This window comes from Scheffersomyces coipomensis, assembly GCF_036884675.1.
Source record: "Scheffersomyces coipomensis strain NRRL Y-17651 chromosome Unknown DFJ63scaffold_1, whole genome shotgun sequence".
NCBI classification, from domain to species: Eukaryota; Fungi; Ascomycota; class Pichiomycetes; order Serinales; family Debaryomycetaceae; genus Scheffersomyces; species Scheffersomyces coipomensis.
Genome location: NW_027042892.1, coordinates 1862096 through 1883511, shown reverse-complemented (window position 1 = coordinate 1883511; position 21416 = coordinate 1862096). Strand labels below are relative to the sequence as shown.

At 31.1% G+C, this 21416-nt stretch overlaps 11 protein-coding genes across 11 annotated transcripts; 9 read left to right on the top strand and 2 right to left on the bottom strand. All coding sequences in view use genetic code 12, as the record gives it.

Moving 5' to 3' along the window:
- Positions 1 to 69: 69 nt before the first annotated feature.
- Positions 70 to 1562, bottom strand: HBR3 (rRNA-binding endoribonuclease; the record flags this gene model as incomplete). The annotated part of the gene is made up of 2 exons (XM_064905454.1): positions 924 to 1562; positions 70 to 866 (listed from the first exon to the last, which is right to left on the bottom strand). Exons 1-2 carry the CDS (start codon positions 1525 to 1527, stop codon positions 70 to 72), a joined length of 1401 nt encoding a protein of 466 aa, XP_064765014.1. The 5' UTR covers positions 1528 to 1562.
- Positions 1563 to 2039: 477 nt separating this feature from the next.
- Positions 2040 to 2840, top strand: DFJ63DRAFT_310820 (glutathione S-transferase; the record flags this gene model as incomplete). The annotated part of the gene is made up of 2 exons (XM_064905651.1): positions 2040 to 2068; positions 2123 to 2840. The coding sequence occupies 2 exons, from the start codon at positions 2040 to 2042 to the stop codon at positions 2838 to 2840; spliced, it is 747 nt and encodes a 248-aa protein (XP_064765013.1).
- A 1454-nt stretch (positions 2841 to 4294) lies between these two features.
- Positions 4295 to 5490, top strand: DFJ63DRAFT_30502 (glutathione S-transferase). The gene is made up of 2 exons (XM_064905485.1): positions 4295 to 4506; positions 4566 to 5490. Exons 1-2 carry the CDS (start codon positions 4478 to 4480, stop codon positions 5281 to 5283), a joined length of 747 nt encoding a protein of 248 aa, XP_064765012.1. The 5' UTR covers positions 4295 to 4477; the 3' UTR covers positions 5284 to 5490.
- On the top strand, positions 5491 to 6893 carry GTT13 (Gtt13p). Its single transcript, XM_064905479.1, has 2 exons — positions 5491 to 5737; positions 5805 to 6893. Exons 1-2 carry the CDS (start codon positions 5697 to 5699, stop codon positions 6553 to 6555), a joined length of 792 nt encoding a protein of 263 aa, XP_064765011.1. The 5' UTR covers positions 5491 to 5696; the 3' UTR covers positions 6556 to 6893.
- Positions 6894 to 8838, top strand: DFJ63DRAFT_30452 (TauD/TfdA dioxygenase family protein). The gene has a single exon (XM_064905480.1). The coding sequence runs from the start codon at positions 7232 to 7234 to the stop codon at positions 8462 to 8464; it is 1233 nt and encodes a 410-aa protein (XP_064765010.1). The 5' UTR covers positions 6894 to 7231; the 3' UTR covers positions 8465 to 8838.
- Positions 8839 to 10938, top strand: DFJ63DRAFT_30453 (TauD/TfdA dioxygenase family protein). Its single transcript, XM_064905481.1, has one exon. It carries the CDS (start codon positions 9212 to 9214, stop codon positions 10460 to 10462), a length of 1251 nt encoding a protein of 416 aa, XP_064765009.1. The 5' UTR covers positions 8839 to 9211; the 3' UTR covers positions 10463 to 10938.
- A 1878-nt stretch (positions 10939 to 12816) lies between these two features.
- Positions 12817 to 14705, top strand: YCK2 (serine/threonine protein kinase; the record flags this gene model as incomplete). Its single annotated transcript, XM_064907587.1, has 2 exons — positions 12817 to 14068; positions 14129 to 14705. 2 exons carry the CDS (start codon positions 12817 to 12819, stop codon positions 14383 to 14385), a joined length of 1509 nt encoding a protein of 502 aa, XP_064765008.1. The 3' UTR covers positions 14386 to 14705.
- Positions 14706 to 14824: 119 nt separating this feature from the next.
- DFJ63DRAFT_310814 (uncharacterized protein) lies at positions 14825 to 16012 on the bottom strand (the record flags this gene model as incomplete). The annotated part of the gene is made up of 1 exon (XM_064905650.1): positions 14825 to 16012. One exon carries the CDS (start codon positions 16010 to 16012, stop codon positions 14825 to 14827), a length of 1188 nt encoding a protein of 395 aa, XP_064765007.1.
- A 1166-nt stretch (positions 16013 to 17178) lies between these two features.
- On the top strand, positions 17179 to 18156 carry DFJ63DRAFT_333148 (class I SAM-dependent methyltransferase; the record flags this gene model as incomplete). Its single annotated transcript, XM_064907807.1, has 1 exon — positions 17179 to 18156. The coding sequence occupies one exon, from the start codon at positions 17179 to 17181 to the stop codon at positions 18154 to 18156; it is 978 nt and encodes a 325-aa protein (XP_064765006.1).
- A 243-nt stretch (positions 18157 to 18399) lies between these two features.
- On the top strand, positions 18400 to 19631 carry DFJ63DRAFT_28485 (E2 ubiquitin-conjugating protein). Its single transcript, XM_064904848.1, has one exon. The coding sequence runs from the start codon at positions 18643 to 18645 to the stop codon at positions 19423 to 19425; it is 783 nt and encodes a 260-aa protein (XP_064765005.1). The 5' UTR covers positions 18400 to 18642; the 3' UTR covers positions 19426 to 19631.
- An 893-nt stretch (positions 19632 to 20524) lies between these two features.
- DFJ63DRAFT_333146 (SGNH/GDSL hydrolase family protein) lies at positions 20525 to 21274 on the top strand (the record flags this gene model as incomplete). Its single annotated transcript, XM_064907806.1, has 1 exon — positions 20525 to 21274. One exon carries the CDS (start codon positions 20525 to 20527, stop codon positions 21272 to 21274), a length of 750 nt encoding a protein of 249 aa, XP_064765004.1.
- Between the last annotated feature and the right edge of the window lie 142 nt (positions 21275 to 21416).

Genomic DNA, 21416 nt, shown 5'->3' with positions numbered 1-21416 from the left:
CCACCATAACCAAAAAAAAAGTTGATTGTCTATTCTATCTATACGAAAAAGGCTATACAAAATTTATAATTACTTTCTTTTACCTTTAGATGAGTTTACAAATCTACCTTTTCCAACCTTAACACCAGAAGCTTTAACAGAGGATGTGAAGGGAGACATGTAATTATCTGCACTTCCACCGCCAACCCATTCTTGTAAGACTTTTTCTTGTTGTCTTCTTTCCCATTCATCATTTTTAACTGCTTGAGCATATTCTTTTTGATCTTCTCTTAAAATCAATGGGTTTTGTAAAGATTTATGACGACTTTCTTTGTTATGTTGGAATCCACCATTTCCTTGTCTCCTTATTTGATTCTTGCTTAGTGGAGATGGGATACTGAATTTCTCACCTCTCTTTAACCATTGGAAATTAGCCTTTAAATGAGGAGTTATTCTACCAGTGACATTATCAATAGATACAGCACATCTTAATAAGGTGTTACCACCACATTTTGGACAGAAATGTTTTGGAGTACCATCTTTAGGAATAGGAGTTAATCTGAAACAAGCATGACATCTATACATATAATTACGAACTCTCTTGATTTGCTTACCAGACAATGGATTCATTAAATTAAGACCAATTTGCATAGCTACATTTTGACATGCAAAATCACCAGTAGCTAATGCCAACTTAATATATGGACCTGATTTTACTTTAGTACTTGATTCCAGAAGTTGTTCATGGGTATCTTTAAGCATTTCTTCGTATAAGTTTTCAGCTGAAATCCACTCACCGTCATCATCTTCATCATCATAATCTTCTTTTAATTCTGTATCGTTTATAGATTCTGAAGCTGATTCGTTTACTTGTTCCTTTGGTACATCTTCTGTTTCATTTTCTATCTTGTCTGAAATATTGTTATCTTCTGCTTCTTCTTGACTAGCTTCTTGTTGAGATTCTTCATCTAATGCTTTTTGTAATTCAGCTTCTCTCTTTTCTCTTTGTCTTTTACCACCTCTTCTACGTGGCTTCTTTGCTTTGGTTGTTTCTTCTGTAGGTATAGTTTCTGATCCGTCTTTTGATTCTTTTACTTCCTCTGTTTCAGTCTTTGAAACTTCCTTAACTTCTTCAGGTTTAACTTTAGGAACATTAGGATTTATAAAACTTATCTTTTCACCTGGAAATTTACGCAATCTCCAATCACCATTATTAAGTTCACATTCTAATTCGAATGCTAATGCAATAATATGTATATCATTTAATGATAATACTGAATAATCCCCAGTAAGTTTAGCAAAGGCATTAACTCTTTGAATAGATTCTGGTTTAGGATGTCTTACTTTTAAATTATCAGCCCATAACACTAATTGTTGTCTAGCATGTTCATCCTTTAATTCAGCATATACCCCTGGGGTAGTATAGAAAGTTTGAGCAAAATGTTGTAATGCAGATGCAGATTGAGTGATAAGTGGAGCAGCATCCAATACTAAAGTCCTTATCTTTGGACCAACTGGAGCCGTTGTAGTTGGTGTGACTTCTGCCATATTGTTTGGTTATTCTGATCTATATACAATAGCTTTGGATTGCAAATTTTTCAAATCTATGTCTGTTTAAATCAATATACATAAATTTTTTTCTACATAACTGAGATGGTTATTACACAAAAATTTTAATATGATGCGATCACGTGTATCATCACATGATTTTTCGAATATAATTAAACTGTGTATGATGATACACTTGAATACCTAGCAATGACAACTAAATAGTGATATTCTTATCCCATTAATAAGCGCTAGTAGAAAAGTAAAATATCTTTAGAAATTATTGAAATATTAAAAGTCTGAGCCTCTTGTATTTTAATTTCCGCATTGGGAAAGGTTATTATACGATAAATTCCGCTAACCATAACGCCTATAGGAATTTAGCAACTTTAAATAGAACAATTGAACTCCAACTTAAATTTTTAACCTTCAAAGTATATATATATATAGGTATTGATTCACCTTCAGTTTTATTTGCCTTGTAGATTTTGCATCAATATCATTTGAAAAAAATGACGCAACCCAAATTCATTTTACATTGGTATGTATAGCTTCAACAGTTGACAAAATGCTAACAAATACTAACATTGAAAAGGTTGTCTCAATCAAGAGCACATAGAATCGTATGGTTATTTGAAGAATTGGATTTGCCATACGAGTTAAAGATTTATAAGAGAACAAAGGAATATCGTTCTCCTCCAGAATTAATCAAATTACACCCATTAGGTAGATCACCCGTTCTTGAAATTATCGAGGATAACAAAAGCAAATATATTATTGAAAGTGGTCATATCATTCAATATTTAATTGAAAAATACGATAGAGACGGTAAGCTCGTACCAATCACAGATGATGAAAAAGAACAAGTTGGATTTTATTTGCACTTTGGAGAAGGTACTTTGCAACCTGATTTGGTTTCCCTTTTAGTTAATAATACAGCTAAACATAAGGCACCATGGGGATTTAAATTTTTAGCTAGCCAAATTACAAATGGGATCAATAAGGGATTTTACGAACCTCATTTGTTGACTAATTTAGATTTCTTAGAATCTAAAATTAAAGCTCAACATGAATTAGGAAGTAAATATTTCGTCGGGCATAAGCTTTCAGGAGCTGATTTAATATTGTTATTCCCGATATATGCTAATATCTTTAGTGATCCCAAAAGAGTACTGGAAATGTTCAAGGCTTCTAAACCAATTGAGAAGATATATCCTCATTTGTATCAATGGTCACAGGATATTATTAAAGAACCAAAATTGATTAAGGCAAATGAACTGATAAGCACGTACGACAAAGAGGCAAAGCTATAATTGAATAGGAGTCTATTTATATTTATATTTACGTATATATTGAACAATGAAATGATGAATCACCAAATGCTAGATGTAACTTTAAAGTTAAAGATTATCGGTGGCACATATCCGCGGTTTCTACACATAAATTCTATGCTTCGATCTAAGTAGGCTTTGTGGCGGATAACTTAATTCTATCGTAAATGTACAGATATACCTTGTGTTCACCAGTATATTTTTAATATATAAAGAAGATTCCCCACTTTATTAAGATACAGAATTAATTACTCTACAATTGACTTCAATACTACAATTGACATCACAATGGCGAATTCAAAACTTATTTTACACTGGTATGTATGTTTTAAAGCGCGAATACCAACAGACTTACTAACTTCTGAAATAGGTTAGCTCAATCAAGAGCACAAAGAATTGTTTGGTTATTGGAAGAATTGGAAGTTGAATATGATGTGAAAATATATCATAGAACTGCAGCTTATCGTGCTCCTCCCGAGTTGCTCAAGTTACATCCATTAGGTAGATCTCCTGTTCTTGAAGTCATTACTAATGGTAAAAGTAGATTTCTTGCTGAAAGTGGTCATATAATGCAATATTTGCTTGATAAATACGATACCCCTGGAAAGCTTACACCTGCTAATGAAGATGATAAAGAAGAAGTTGACTTCTACTTACATTACGCTGAGGGTAGTTTACAACCTGATTTAGTTGCACTTTTCGTTAACAATGTTTCAAAAAGAAGAGCTCCATGGGGATTTCAATATCTTACGGCTATGGTAGTTGGTGCACTCAACAAAGGTTATTACGAACCACATGCGTTAGCTAATTTGGACTTTTTAGAAACTAAACTTAAAGCTCAACATGAAGCGGGAAGTAAATATTTAGTGGGTCATAAACTCTCAGGAGCAGATATTATTTTATATTTCCCAATATATAGTGGTATTTTCAGCGACCCAGTAAGAGCAAAATCACAATTCAGTACAGTTGAATCAATTGCTGATCGTTTCCCTCACTTGTCTGAATGGTCGGAAGAAGTTGTTAACGAAGCAAAGCTTATTAAAGCCAATGAAGTGATAGCTGCCCATGACAAAGACGCAAAATTGTAAACAATAATATATTCTAATTCTTTATTAATATTAAAACTATTTGCTTATTATACATAGGTTCTGAAACACCGTTCTTCCAACTGTAGTTCGATAGATGATCTCTTGTTGAAGAGTGACGTTCGATTAGGTTTAGTAAATTTCATGAACAGATTAGTAAATATTACAAAACTCTTTCATAACTACTGAAACGAATCTGAAAGCGATTAATATACATATACATTGTACCTCTCGGTGTTATATATATTTCATTAGTGACCAAAACAACTATCAATATACTGGTAATTATAAAAATGTGATTCACCCAAAAAATTTTATGACCGAGAGTGACCCATATTGAATATTTTCGGTCATAATAAAATACTACTAGAACCATAAGGCCCTTAAAATTTGCATCCAATGTAAAGTTATTGTCTCTTTAAATAGTATATATATGAGTGGCAATTTCCATATTTGATGAGAAAGTTGTTAGTAATTAGACATCAATTCAATTCAATTGAGTAGAATAGAAATTAAAATCAAAATCGAATCCCAATGACAGCTTCAAAGCTTATTTTACATTGGTAAGTTTACGTCAAAATATAACCTTAATTAAATTATTAATACTAACGAATCTAATTAGGTTATCCCAATCAAGATCCCAAAGACTAGTATGGTTATTAGAAGAATTAGAAGTTGATTACGAGGTAAAAATTTACAACAGAATTGATGGAGTTTATTCACCACCAGAATTGGTTGCGTTGCATCCTTTAGGTAGATCACCAGTTCTTGAAATCATCACCAATGGTAAAACTAGATACCTTGCTGAAAGTGGTCATATCTTTCAATATTTGCTTGAAAACTTTGATCCAAAAAGAAAGCTTGCACCACTCAATGATGACGATAAGGAAGAACTTGGCTTCTATTTACATTTCGCTGAAGGTACATTGCAACCAGATTTAGTTTCACTTGTCATCCATTATATCACTACGACTAAAGTACCATGGGGATTTAGATTTCTTGTTAGTATGGTTTTAGGCGCCATTAATAAAGGATATTATGAACCCCATTTATTAGCTAGTTTGGATTTCTTAGAAGGTAAAATCAAAACGCAACATGAAGCAGGCAGTAAATACTTTTTAGGAGAAAAGGTTTCAGGAGCTGACATGATCTTATATTTTCCAATTTACTCTAATATCTTTAGCGATGCTGAGAGATCTAAATCGATATTTGCTACCATTCCTTCAGTATTTGATCGTTTCCCACACTTATTTCAATGGGCTCAAGAAATTGTTAAGGAACCAAAGCTCATTAGAGCCAATAAAAAGATTGCTGAACTTGACCCAACCACAAAGATTTGATTTATATATCTAGATAGATATTAACATAAAAAAATGCACGAACCTAATTTACTAAATAGTCTAAACCCCACGTATAGGTAGGAACCGATTTTGCCTAATTGGGCTTCTGTTAAATCCTTACGATTTAGTTCAACTTCCTCATTAAGCTCTGATTTTTCGCCTCCTATGTAGCCCCGCAAAAATTTTATATTTCCTAATTAGGCAATTCGCTTTTAGTAATTTTATAACTTTAGTATGTCTACTTAAGTCAAATTGTCATGAATTAAATTGATAAGGGGGTAGCAGATGGAAACATATAAATGGATAATGGAATCTGGATCTTGAACAAAGGAAGTGAACGAGTGTGTTTCAACTAAAGAAAGCAAAATTCTCGTTAAGAAAAGGCCATTATATAATATCCAGACAATACAACAATGTCACCAGCCGTTAACGAAGACAAGTTCATATTACATTGGTATGTATGCACCCCATGTTTTGAAATGAAACGATAGTGACTTGAAATTACTAACTCATTTCATTAGGCTTGATGAGTCCAGATCTCATAGAATATTATGGTTATTTGATCTTTTGGAATTAGACTATGAAGTTAAAGTATACCTTAGACATCCTGGAACTTGGAGAGGACCCAAAGAGTTATTCAATGCCCATCCAACAGGAAAAGCTCCTGTGGTTGATATTATTTTTGCTGATGGTAGAGAACCATTAACATTGGCTGAAACTGGGTTTATAATTCAATACATTTTAAAGAATTATGATCATAAGAAATTATTAACTCCAAAGGATGATAGAGATCAATTGAAAGTGGATTATTTCTTGCATTTTGCTGAAGGTTCATTGCAAGGACTTTGGATAACTCTACTTATAAATTCTATTGCTAAAGAAATAGCACCATTTGGATTAAAGAAAGTTACCAATTTAGTTTCAAAAGGATTAAATAATGGTTATTATATTCATGAATGGTATTTATTTATGGAATTTTTAGATAGAGAACTAGAAAAGGAAGGAACTGGATTCTTTGTGGGTGATAAATTAAGTGGAGCTGATGTTATAATGACATTTCCAATTTATGAAAATATATTTGATAATTTAGAAGGTGTGAAAGAAATTACTAGAGATAAAAGAGACTTGGTTAAAGCTTACCCTCATTTAGCAGCTTGGAGTAAAATGATTGGTCATAACGCTTCGTATCAGAAAGTGACTCGATATATGGAAGATAAAGTTGAAGAATTGATTGAATCAAACCCTCAATTCACTTATCAAGACAGACATTAGATATGTTCTTGCTGTAATTTTTAAATTTTCAAATTGTGTATTTTATGTATAGGTTTATACGTGTGATGAATGAATGTATACTATTTTTCGTTGCATTTCAACTTTATATAGAGATATCAAAAGGGAAGTTTTAGCCCGTCCTATTCAATTCACTTAATATATATTAGCTGTATTTCTCAAAACACTTGTAACAACAACTTGCTGAGAAATATATCAGAATGATATTGTGATTCGGATGTAAACATCTAAGCCATTAAACCCATTAAGACTCAGTCAAACTTTATTAAATTAGAATTCACCAAAAGCTCATACCCATTATTACTGTTGTGGTGGATTAATGAAGTTATTTATAAATTCAATTAGATCATAGATAAAAAAAAGTGTGTATGTACAGCGGGAGCGCAAATCAAAACTTGCGATAAACGGGGCAATCAGAAAAATGTTGCAGCCACACCTTTTTAAAATGAATTCACCCCTCCATATTGATTGACAAAGTAATAATAATCCGCTTTAAGCAATAATGTTCATAAGGAGGTTTGATCTGGATTAGTAATCTGTTAATGTATAAGTATAAGTGAGATTGTCATTTATTTTTCAAGTATTCAATTGATTTGATAATCTTTTTATTTTAATTATATTATTACCCATACCAAGACAGAAAATAACGAAATCCACAATGGCTCCAACTGTCGCAACTCCACAATCACAATCACAAGAAGAAATCGAACAAGTTGTTAGAAAATTAGCATCTTTAAAGCCAATCAGTAGAGGTAACTATACTGAGAAACATATTAAAGGTAATGGAATTGATGCTTTAGATCAATTACCTGAATCTGCTCGTAAGAGATTTGAAAGACATAATGTCGATTTATCAAAGGGATATCCTACTAAACCTCCATTTGATCAAATTCCAAAATTTGTCGATGAAGCTTTTCAAATTAGAGAGGAAGAATATCCATATATTGAAAGAGGTAAGAATGCTGATCCAGAAAAGAAAGCTTTATTCGGAGCTGCTAAGGATGTTATTCATTTAACTAAACATCTTGGTACTGAAATTGTTGGATTACAATTATCTGATTTAAATGATAAACAAAAGGATGAATTAGCTTTATTAATTGCTGAAAGAGTTGTTGTATTTTTCAGAGATCAAGATTTAAGTCCTCAAAAACAATTGGAATTAGGTCATTATTGGGGACAAGTTGAAGTTCATGCTCAAGCTCCAAGATTAGTTGATGGAATTTCAGTTATTTGGTCTGATTATAATAGAAATAATGGTTTACCATTATCTTTTAAAAATTCCAGAATTGGCAATTCTCAATGGCATACTGATTTAGTTCATGAGAAACAACCTGCTGGAATCACTCATTTACATAATGATACTATTCCAAAAGTTGGTGGTGATACTTTATGGGCATCTGGTTATGCCGCTTATGATAAATTATCTCCATCATTCCAAAAGTTTTTAGATGGTAAGACTGCTATTTACAGAAGTGCTCATCAATATATTGATCGTGAAAATCCATTAAAAGGTCCAAAATTTATTGAAAGAGAACATCCTATTATTAGAACTCACCCAGCTACTGGATGGAAATCACTTTATGTTAACAGATCCATGACAGTTAGAATTGTTGGATTAGAACCAGATGAATCAAAAGTTATCTTAGATTACTTATTTTCAATCTTTGAAAGGAATTTAGATATTCAAGTTAGATTCAATTGGGCTCCAACTAAAGAAGGATTTGGAACTTCAGCAATTTGGGATAATAGAATTTCTCAACATAATGCTGTCTGGGATCATGAAGGCTTAGAAGCAAGACATGGTACGAGAGTTACATCCTTAGCTGAAATTCCATACTTTGATCCTGAATCCAAATCTCAAAGAGAATCATTAGGATTATCTTTGAATTAGTTAGAAATGGTGTAGATATAAGACGTACAAGCATGTTTTATCGCATATTATTTTTAAAAGATATAAAAAGAATTACATTATTATTTAAAATTAAAACCAAAAAAATATATCAAGTGCTTTTTAATCATCTTGAGTAGTGATCAATGTAACTTCAATTATAATTGTAATTAGATATATATATCGATTCGTAACTGATTCTGTGTACGTGAAAACAGCCCATGACACAAAGAAATGCGCTTCTTTAAATTTGCATCAAAAAATTTCGAAATACAACTGCGATAACGTCAATTTTGATAAAGCCACAGAAATCAAGTAAAATCAATCAAAATCAAACTGGGCCCCCTGCAAGCTATAACAATGATTTCTAAGACCTGAGTTGTCATGACCTTTACCGCTCGCTCCTGATATCCTGCCGAGTATCCTTCTTATCCATTACACTAAATTATTATGAATAAATTGTACAAGCATTATCAGGAATTTGTATGGATTATCCCGACAAATTATTATATGTGGCTTTCTCTCATGCTCTCCCCCTCTCCACATTTTATATATATAACAATTTTTAATTATTATTCAATTGATATAATTAATAAGCAAGGGTTATATTAGGTAAGTTCCGATAAGTTTGATTTTTCAATTGTCGGTATTATTTTGAAATATTATAAATAGGTTTTAATAATTCTTTCATTCTTCTGTTGTTTCTTTTCAATTTACTAGATATATACTAGATATATCATTACCACAATAATGTCACCATCTGCAGCAACTACCAAAGCTACTCCTACAACGGAGCAAGAATTAGAAAATACTATTCAAAAATTAGCCTCTTTAAAACCAATTGGCCATTCATCATTCAAAGGTGATGTTAAAGTTGGATATTCTGGATCTTGGATTGAAGGATTGCCAGAAGCTACTAAGGCTAGATATGCTAGACATGGAGTTGATATAAGTAAAGGATATCCTTATATTCCTGAAAATGACAAGATTCCAAAATTTGTCGATGAAGCATATAAAATTAGAGAACAAGATTATCCATATATTGAAAGAGGTAAGAATGCTGATCCAGAAAAGAAAGCTTTATTCGGAGCTGCTAAGGATGTTATTCATTTAACTAAACATATTGGTACTGAAATTGTTGGATTACAATTATCTGATTTAAATGATAAACAAAAGGATGAATTAGCTTTATTAATTGCTGAAAGAGTTGTTGTATTTTTCAGAGATCAAGATTTAAGTCCTCAAAAACAATTGGAATTAGGTCATTATTGGGGACAAGTTGAAGTTCATCCTCAAGTTCCAAGAATTAATGAAGAATTAGATGGAATTTCTGTTATTTGGCAAGATTATTTCCGTGAAAAATATGGTTTAGGGTTAACTTTTAAGAAAGCTATTGGAGGTAATTCTCAATGGCATACTGATTTAGTTCATGAACATCAACCAGCAGGTATCACTCATTTACATAATGATACTATTCCAAAAGTTGGTGGTGATACTTTATGGGCATCTGGTTATGCCGCTTATGATAAATTATCTCCATCATTCCAAAAGTTTTTAGATGGTAAGACCGCTATTTACAGAAGTGCTCATCAATATATTGATCGTGAAAATCCATTAAAAGGTCCAAAATATATTGAAAGAGAACATCCTATCGTTAGAACTCATCCTGCTACTGGTTGGAAATCACTCTATGTTAATCGTTCAATGACACTTAGAATTGTTGGACTAGAACCAGATGAATCAAAAGTTATCTTAGATTATTTATACTCTGTCTATGAAAAGAATTTAGATATTCAAGTTAGATTCAATTGGAAACCATCCAAGGAAGGATTAGGTACATCTGCATTATGGGATAATAGAATTTCTCAACATTTTGCAGTTTGGGATCATGAGGGTTTAGATGCAAGACATGGAACTAGAGTTACATCCTTAGCTGAAATTCCAAATTTTGATCCTGAATCTAAATCTCAAAGAGAATCATTAGGATTATCTTTGAATTAGGAATAGATATTTTATTTAGTTAAAAAGAATATAAGAAAAAAATTTGATATTTTTAAATTGTTATTGTTTTTAAATTGATTTTGGAACATATTGTAAGAAAAATATAAAAATCTCAGCGGGTAATTTTAGGAGAATTAAGAAACAGGTGTAAAAAATGCTTATAATGTAGTTGTCAAGTAGGATTGGTGAGTAATGGGGATGATACATTCTATGTAGCATGCTAAACTCCATCTGTACTATCAAAATTGTTCTATAAGGTACACTCTTGAGTCAAGTGAAATTTAGGTTTCAAATGGATACCCCACTTGAATATGGTAAAAAAGGACACCCACACCGCAATATTTATAGAGAAAATTCAGTGACCCCCACCCACCCATATATATATATATAATATACGAATAATAATGAATAATATATCTTTAATAGGTAACTATTGAGATATGGTACATATTAGTCATATACTAATAGATATAATTTCAGGTTATTATTAGGTTAACTAAAAATAGTAAATAAAAACACAACAACAAAAAGATTAAGAAAAAGAAGAGACGACAGTTAAACTGAATTTGACTATGAGAATGAGGCAGGTAGGAGAGGAGATCAGATAAAATTAATTATTGATTATATATATAGATACCGAATATTAGTTTATATCGTCATTTATATGTATTTTTAGGTATTACATAGAAGTAGACGAAGACATGGATGTATTATCAATGCTTTTAAAACATAATAAATAACCAAAAAGGAGGGATGAATCAGTGGGTTGTCAATTAAGTCAAGTTGATTATAAAGTTGGATTTGATTTGATTTGATTTGTGTAATTAATTTTATATAGATATATTGCCGTATGCTATAGTAAATTAACGAGTCGGATGTAGATTATAGTGAGAATAGCGATAATGATAGTAGTGCATATAAGAGGATAACTACCATATAACGCTTCCTTTTATGAATACTCCATGTTTTGCTTCATCAAGATCATTGTGTCTAAACCAAATAGGTATAGTGTTCGACCATGTACTTTCTATTAGTGTCGGCAATGCCTCTATGTTCAAATTTATACTTCCTAAAAGTCTCTGTTCAAAATATGAATTGCCTGATAATTCATAACTGAATGTTCCTTTAACTTCAATATAACAATCTGATACAATAGCATCAATACCATTCTCATCCAAAGTCCTATTTGTTTCTGGTTGTAACAATAATGACTCGCTGAATGTTATAAACAGCTCAGCTTGAGTTATATTTACTACTGAGGCTTGAGCAAATATAGCTATGATTAAAAATATTATTATCTCTTATAAACGTTAGATAGAAAAAAAAGTTGAATGGGTTCAATGATTGGATAGAAAGTGACTTGTATTCTGATAAAGTACAGTAAAACATACAAGAGAGGATTTCAGAGTTAATATGTAGTGAATTAGTGAAAGGGATAACTATCTAGATGTGACAAGTCGGATGTAGATTATAGTGGTGCATATAATACGACTGACAATACCGTCTACACATATATATATAACTGCTTTAATCATTATATGTAGATCAACAAAAGATCACTAGTGTGATCTTAATAGTCATAATTAATGTGACAATCTACAACTCTGACGTCTTAGTCAATCCATGTCTGTTTGTCCCGCCTTCCCTCGTACTACTCCTTTATAGTCTAGATCTACACTTTAAAATTAAAAATTCCTCTTTCAGTTTTGTTTTGTGGTTTGGACAAAAAAAAAAAGTGATCTGTCTCTTAAATGTGTGAGTGTGAGAGAGTGTCTATTTTTGTTCAGTTAGTCTCACTCACTCAGCTTTTTTTTTTTTTTTTTCTTTCTTTCAGACGACAACATTTTCATCCAATCAGTTTTACAACACTTTTACTTTTTAAACATTTAATCCATCAATCCATCCCATCACTTTAGTTAATCCATCCAATCAATCCATCAGATTCAATCATCACACCATCTGACCACAGCCTTATTGATTGATTTATCCTACTCTTAACTCATTCCCCCCTCCCATTCCATTCCCATCAATTAATCAATTCATTCATCCAATTGATATCAAGTGCAGCTTTTAATTTCAATCGCTACTTTTTAATCAACCATAATACATTAACCACATCATTCATCTTCCCATTCATCAACTCATACCATCTCATCTCATCTCATCCCATATTGAATCCACGCCTCCTGTCCTCTTATTCCATCTTTTTCATAACTATTAAATCATTCCCTCCATTTCCCTTTCATCCTTTGTCATTATCAGCATTTCATTTTTAACCGTTTAATTTGTTCATTCCTATTTCCAAATATTCAAATCACCCCTAATTCAATAGTAATATCAAATCTAATTTCAATATGAGTAGAGCCCAAATATCATCAAATCCTGCCGCTTTGGCTGCTGCCGTTGCTTCTCATCAACCTTCAACTTCAAATAATAATATAGCTTCAACTACCAGTAATAATAATACCGCCACCAATATCAATAATAATCAAAATTCAAATTCAAATTCAAATTCAAATAATAATTCAGTAGTTGGTTTACATTATAAAATTGGTAAAAAAATTGGTGAAGGTTCATTTGGGGTTATATTTGAAGGTACAAATATAATAAATAGTGTTCCAGTTGCTATTAAATTTGAACCAAGAAAAACTGAAGCTCCTCAATTAAGAGATGAATATAGAACTTATAAACATTTACAAGGTTGTGAAGGTATACCAAATGCTTATTATTTTGGTCAAGAAGGTTTACATAATATTTTAGTTATTGATTTATTAGGTCCATCATTAGAAGATTTATTTGATTGGTGTGGTCGTCGATTTTCAGTTAAAACAGTGGTACAAATTGCCATTCAAATGTTAACTCTTGTTGAAGATGTTCATCGTCATGATTTAATTTATCGTGATATTAAACCCGATAATTTTTTAATTGGTAGACAAGGTTTACCTGATGAAAATCATGTTCATTTAATTGATTTTGGTATGGCAAAACAATATAGAGATCCAAGAACTAAACAACATATTCCTTATCGTGAAAAAAAATCTTTAAGTGGTACTGCAAGATATATGTCAATTAATACTCATTTAGGTAGAGAACAACTGAGAAGAGATGATTTAGAAGCTTTAGGTCATGTTTTCTTTTATTTTTTAAGAGGTCAATTACCATGGCAAGGTTTAAAAGCTCCAACTAATAAACAAAAATATGAAAAAATTGGGGATAAAAAGAGAACAACTCCAGCAATTGCATTATGTGATGGATTACCAAGACAATTTGCTGAATATTTAGATTCAGTTAGAAGTTTACCATTTGATGCTGAACCTGCTTATGAAGAATATAGAATGTTATTAGTTTCTGTATTAGATGATTTAGGTCAATCATGTGATGATGATTATGATTGGTTACATCTTAATGGTGGAAAAGGTTGGGATGCATCAATAAATAAAAAACCAAATTTACATGGTTATGGTCATCCAAATCCTCCTAATGAAAGAGAAAGAAGACATAGAGATCAAAGAAGATCAAGACAACATCAAACTCAACAACAAGCTCAACAACAACAATTACAACAACAACAACAAGCTCAACAACAACAAGTTCAACAACAAAATGGTGGACTTAATTCTCAACAACAATTACAACAACAATTACCTGGTCAACAACAATTATCAGCCGCTCAATTACATCAACAAAAATTACAACATTTGGTTAATAGACCTTTACCACCTATTAAACAAGAAAGTCAAAATAATGGAGGATTAGGTAATAATGTATATAATTCTCATGATGGAGAAATTTTTAATTCAAATCAAGCTATTAAAAATCAACCAAATTATGATAATTCACCAATTCAAGATCCTTATGAACAACGTAGAATGAATGGATATGAAGAAAATAAAGGATTTTGGGCAAAATTATGTTGTCAATAGGAAAAAAAAACCTTTTATGTCAATGTTCAAAACCTTTTAAATTCAATTCTACTAGAGTGATTGAATGAACGTTATATTCACTCATCTTTCATTCCCTTTCATGAGTTAAAATATCTCCGTTTTTAATTCCACTATTTTTAAATTTTATTTGTATACATTTTTTATATTTTATATTTACATTATCTTATACTTTTATCATTATACTTTTTTTTATATATATTACTATTATTAATATTTTCTGCTAATAACATTGGTTATTATCATTATATAGTCATTGCCGTCTCCCAAAAATATATACAATTTTATTTATAATTATTAATAACAATTTTATATTTGAAGTATAGACACACATACATACATATAGGAAAGAAGAGAAACTCATTTCAACCAGTGAAATGATCAATCATAGAAAGAAAGAAAGAAATAGAGTAGGAGGAGTTTATTTGAAAGAATCAAATCTTTGATGTTTTTTAAGAGCTTTAGCCCATTCTTCAGGTGAAACTTCCATCTCCTTATAAGTCTTTGTCACATACGCTTCAATTTCTTTCAATTGATTCATAACGTCATCCTTTTGGAATTTCCCATTATCATCACGACTGGTATTATTTAAAATATCTAATTTTTGTTTAATTAATTCCACACGATAATCAATCCATTGATTATAAAAATCATGAAATCTGGAACCGAAATTTAATTCTGGCTTGACGGTGGATAATACAGAGGTATCCTTTTTAACCGGATCCTTAGCACGATAAGATGTAACCATCGTGATACGTTCTGTCATTCCAATTGGGGATTTAGCAATATGTTCAATCATACGACCTTGTAAAATAGCAGCGGAACCTAATTTTGGACCTGGAACAACAGCAATTTCACCAGTACCGGTTTTTAAACCAGTTTCACCTCCAATCATATTAGTGGTATCAGATAACATCAATACACATACAAAAGGATAAGAATCACGATGCCATCCTACAACAGCTGGCATATCTTCAGTGTTTTTGGTTACTTTATTATTAGCGTTATAAATAGCCAATTCTTTTTCAACCATAGCATCATTTTTAATAGCGATATTAACATGAGCAATTTCATAATCCATAATGATTTCTAAGTCAACTCCAGCTTTCTTATTGATTAATTCCATAGTCTTTGGATGAGACCAAGCTTTATAAATGAAAGGGGTAGAGATTTTATCATCATTTTTAACATACCCTCTTAAAACACAATCCATTCCTGACGTTGAACTATAACTATATCTTGCAAAATTCATAAAGATTTCTTTATTTAAAATCTCTTGTCTCATGATTTCAACAGCTTCTTCCGTAAATAATGGGAATGGATCACTAACTCCAGTTTCGGAAATTTGATCAGGTTGAGATAATCCCAATTGTTCCATTGAGATGGTCTTTGTAGCATCATAATCTGATTTAGCATTAGGATAAGCTTGAGTATTGTAATAACTTAAATGTTTGTATGGATCAAATTCAATAGCATCAGTGGAAGTCAAGTTTGTTTTGGAAAGAATTGAAGCATAAGTTTTTGAAATATTATCATCATAGACTGATTCAGGTAATCTGAAAGCAGTGTTATTATCATGAATTGATTCAAGTAATTTAGCAGTAGCCATAGTGAGAAATATATAAAAGTGTTTATACGAAGAGTGTATTTGATTTAAGATCGTCGATGACAGAGTAAAGGTATATGATTAAGATTTAAAAATAACATTACAATTCTACCTATATATAATAATTAATCGATTACTGATGACAACGTGAATGTAGACTGTAAATATGTTATCTATGAATTTTTAAAATGTTAATATAGGTGCCGCCGCCTTTTATGACCTAAAATGAGAATTTATTCCATAATTCTGCGTATTCCGCCTGGCTTTAAATTTGACATATATTTACAGTTCATATAATAGAATGGGAACATGGTATGGCACCTTTCGGAATAATTACGCTTTTAATGAGTAAAAGCGGAGGGACTGATCTTATATGATCAGACAATAATTGCATTGAGTAAGGATAGATGAAACAGTTAATTAGTAACTAATTAAGGCATATTAACTCAAAGGTTTATATGGAAGAGAAGAGCACACATATGGCGGAATTGTCCACTTTAGTTCCTATTTGTGTATGTTTGTTTATGTGTCTGCCCCCATTCCATTCCATTCGATGTAGTATGATTTGGTGGAGGACACACTCAGATTAAATGGATACTTTTCCTATATAAAGTTATACGATAACCGTTATAATCTTATCATAATAGTGTAAGACCTCCTGAACTGTTTGTCTGTTCCTGTTGCTTCTAGACTTCAATTCTCTTATCTATAAAACAACATTCACTCATTCTAAAGCCTCATTGTTACTCCTTTTTTTTTGTTGCGAAAGATTTGTTTATACTTAATTAGTATATAAAATACACTAACTATTAGTGGTAGTTGTAGCAGATGATATCTATAAACTGATGTATTGTGACAACTATAACCAACCTGTATCGGTTTCTAAGATCTATCCAACCAATCAAGCTGATCCACTTCATCAATTATATGTTTAATTATATAATTACAAGTAAAGTACTATATAATTGTCTTAATCTCTTTTTGTATTTATTTTGTCTTAAAACGGTAAACGGAAACTTAACATCCACACCGCAGTACTTAACCTCGTTACGGGTCGGATCTTACTTTATTAGGAGAATTTAACGAAAACTGAAATTGAAAAATTGTAATTGTTGATTAGATTAGGTACTATAGATGTATGCATTCATTCATTTAGGGTTGTAATTACGATGTCCGAAACTAATAATAATCATAATAGTCATCAAGAAGCTATAATTGCTAATCTTAAACAATTTGATTCTGAATTTGCTTCAAAATATGATTTACAAGAAACAACCACTGTTTTATCATTATTATTTTCGAAAACATTATTAGAATTTAATCCTTTAAATTTAACTAGAAAGACTATAGATGAATCTGAACCAGTATTAGGTGATCCTACCCTACCAAATAATGGTTTCACATTGGACAATACTTTACCTCCCATTAATACATTTTCAACCAAATTTCCTCATTCGATATTTAAACCAGGAATGAAATTATTAGATTTTGCTTGTGGTACTGGAATAGTTACAACTAAATTAATTCCTTATTTAATTGATGAAAAACATACCACCCTAATTACTGAAGTAGTTGGAATTGATGTTAATGAAGCATTTTTAAATAAATTTAATGAAAAATTTATTCATTTGAACCAAGAACAAATCACCATTAATTCATATATTTATGATATTCTTAATCCTAAATTTGAATCTGAATTGAGGAAGTTTAATCATAAATTTGATGCTATTATTTGTACGATTTCTTATCATCATCTTGATAATTATCGAGATGTTACTAAGAAATTAGTTGAATTCCTAACTCCAGGAGGTTGGATCTTCATTATTGATTTTTATAATGAAGATGTAGACCATATAAATACAAAATCATCAACTGCAAATCAAGCAGTAAGACATATGGGAGGATTGAAATTATCATCATTAAATGAAACCTTAGGAGATTATTGTCAATTACATAATGTTTCAAGTGCAAGAGAATTTAAAAGTTATATTTGGCAACCTAGTAGATTCATTCATGATCATTGTCCTCAATCTATCATTGATAAATATCATAAAGGGGAATTACCATCTAAATTGAATGAATCTAATGACGAATTATTTTGTATTGAAAGTAGTATAGTCATGGCGGTTGGTCAAAAGGGGAAGTAGTCATCATCATTATTTTTAGTATTGATATTTTAAAAAGTTATTTACATTCATGTTATTTTAAGTAAATTAATGTAGATTGTAGTAATTAGTGTATAATCTGGGGTATATTAATCTGGAGATATTTGTTTGTCGTGTGCAAAATCATTATCAAGTCGTGTACTTTATGCCAAAAAAGAAGTTTCTTTTTAATTCGAATTCAAAACCTCAAAAGTTTTGGGAAATTAATAAATATTTATTACCCTTGAAATACATATCTAATAGCAGTTTGCTTACAACTATCAAATATACATATCAAATATCATATCATAGCATAGAATACGCATACCATAGTATCTACTTATCAAATCTATTTTAATCCATATTGCATCGTTTGAGATTTTCTATTTATCTTTCTTCCCCCTTTATTACTGCTCCTCCTCACTTTTCTGTTTTTGGGTTGGTTTCGTCTAATACATCACACATCATCATTATCTATCTACAATCATAATGGCATCAAGACAATCACAAAAGAGATTAACTAAAGAATATAAATCGATACAAGTCAATCCACCTCCTTATATCATTGCTAAACCTAATGAAGAAAATATCTTAGAATGGCATTATGTAATAACTGGTCCTCCAAATACTCCCTTTGAATTAGGTCAATATCATGGTATATTAAGATTCCCTACTGAATATCCATTTAAACCTCCATCGATTTCAATCATTACTCCTAATGGTAGATTTGCTTGTAATACCAGATTATGTCTTTCGATGAGTGATTATCATCCTGATACTTGGAATCCTGCTTGGAGTGTGGCAACCATTTTAACCGGATTATTAAGTTTTATGACGGGTGATGAATCTACTACTGGATCCATCGTTACAAGTGTTGGTGTAAAGAAGAAGTTGGCTAGAGATAGTAAGAAATGGAATCTTAATGAAAATCCCAGATTTAAAAAGTTATTTCCTGATTTAGTGATTGAAAATAATCAATTCATAAAACAACAAGAACAATTACAAAAACAAAATGAACATAATCATGATACTTCTAAAAGCTCAATTGCTGATGATGAAAAACCAATCAATATTCTTGATAATATTGATCGTTTGGATCCAGAAGATAGAGCAAGATTATTAGTGGAAGCAAATAATATTAATGCTGCTAATGTAGCTGTTAATGGAGTTGCTCCAGGAGTAGGTGTTCAAAATAGTTTTGGTATCACCATTGTTGGAGTGGTAGTTGCTGCATTCTTAGCTGCCTATTTCAGTCTTATTAAAAGAGGTTGATCCAACTCATTTTATGTGTTTTTATTGTTTATTAGTTTGATATTTCCTTTGGAGGGTAATTCTTATTCATCTACCTGTCTATCTTGTTCAATTCTGGTCTTGTTATGATATTATACGTTTATTATAGTTCTTTTTCAACTCTACATTTTTCTTTTCTTTTTTTTGGTTATGGTTATAGGATTTGCAAATAAATGCTTCAGTTTTTTCCGTTCCTTAAAATAATTTGTAGTAAAGTTTAGTGTCTTCTTTAATCTAAGAAAATTCTATAGTATTCTTGACATCATCGCGTCGAAGTTATTATCACTACTTTGATCATTTTATATTATAACCAGCTGAATTCAACCATACTTTCATATCAGATTTGGGGTCTACTAAGATAACACATAAACTTGCAATCTATTGAACATTAGACTCTTACTTGAGCTATATTGTCTTGTCCATTAAATCACTCAAATTTTCCGCGTATAAATTTTTGAAGTGCAATAATACTCAACGAAACATGCTACCAGTTTAGAGAAAGCTTTTATCATTTAGATATACGGTTGCAAACCAATCACTTATCATGATTAGTAATATCTTGATTAGGTAGATACTTGGAACTCGGTTTTATTATTTTAACTCATGCATCCTAATTTAGATGCTACCAATTTGTCATATTATCTTATGTTTAGATCCAATTCTGAAATATGAATTATTATTATTAGTAATCTCTATGTTGTTTAATTTAGATTCATTTGTAAAATGGGGCTGAATTTTTGATCTTTGTATTGTCAGATTGGTAATAATTGTCATCAATCATAAAAATTTATTGCAAAACGAAAAAATCGATGAGTCAAAATCCAAATCAATTTCTCGCTCGGATTTAGTAAGGAAATTGCGGAGAATACGGTAGCGCACACAAGGTAGCGCAGACAAGGTAGCGTACTTAAGGTAGCGCAGACAAGGTAGCGCTCTCAAGGTAGCGCACCAATGTATGTTTTAAAAATATTTTGTGTATAAATGACATGCTATATCCATTGGAACGATATTATTCTTTTGATAAAACACAACAACAACATAACAACAAAACAACATAAATATACAATATAAACATTAAACAATGTCATTAGTATACGATAAATTCATTTTATTTGGGGATTCATTAACTGAATTCGGTACTGGAAAGGGTACGGACTTTTCATTTCAAGGTGAACTTCAAGATAATTATATGAGAAAGCTCGATGTTGAAAACAGATCTTTTGCAGGGTATAATACCAGACATGCACGTCTTTTACTTCCTGAAATATTGAATGCTGATATTGGAGCTTCAAAGATAAAACTTATGACGATGTATTTTGGATGTAATGACGCGTCTAAAATGTACTATGTTCCCGTTGAAGAGTATGAAGAAAACATTGAATATTTAGCTAATGAAATACTTAAAAGAGATATCAAATTAATTATCATTGGTACTGGATTTCACGATCAGGAATTATTTAGAAATATCCCTGATATTCCATATCATGGTCCCGTGAACTCGAATAAACAAACGAAAGTTTATTCTGAAGCTGCAAAAAGAGTGGCATCCAAGCTCCAAGTTCCATTTGTTGATTTATGGGAAGCATTTAGACAATTTGGTAATTGGACGGAAAAACAATTACTTGCTGATGAAGTTGATTTAAGTGAGTTGTTGATCGATGGAATTCATTTTAAAGCTCAAGCTTATAGAATTTTTTATAAAGAAGTTAAAAATGCTATTGATACTGGACTTCCTGAAGTTGCACCGGCTGCTTTACCTAAAAAGCTTCCAGAATGGAATGACAATGATATAGAAAAAGTGAGACAAGCTCTTGCTGATCTTGCAAAGTAAGTCATTATCATTGCTAAACTTTTTTTTGAGTACTTTCTGGCTATGTTTTAACAGCTATTCCCAATTTTAGTAATTTCTCTCAAGTATCTGATCATATTGTTCCCTTGAGGTGATTAAGATATATAATTTTCCTTATTTACTA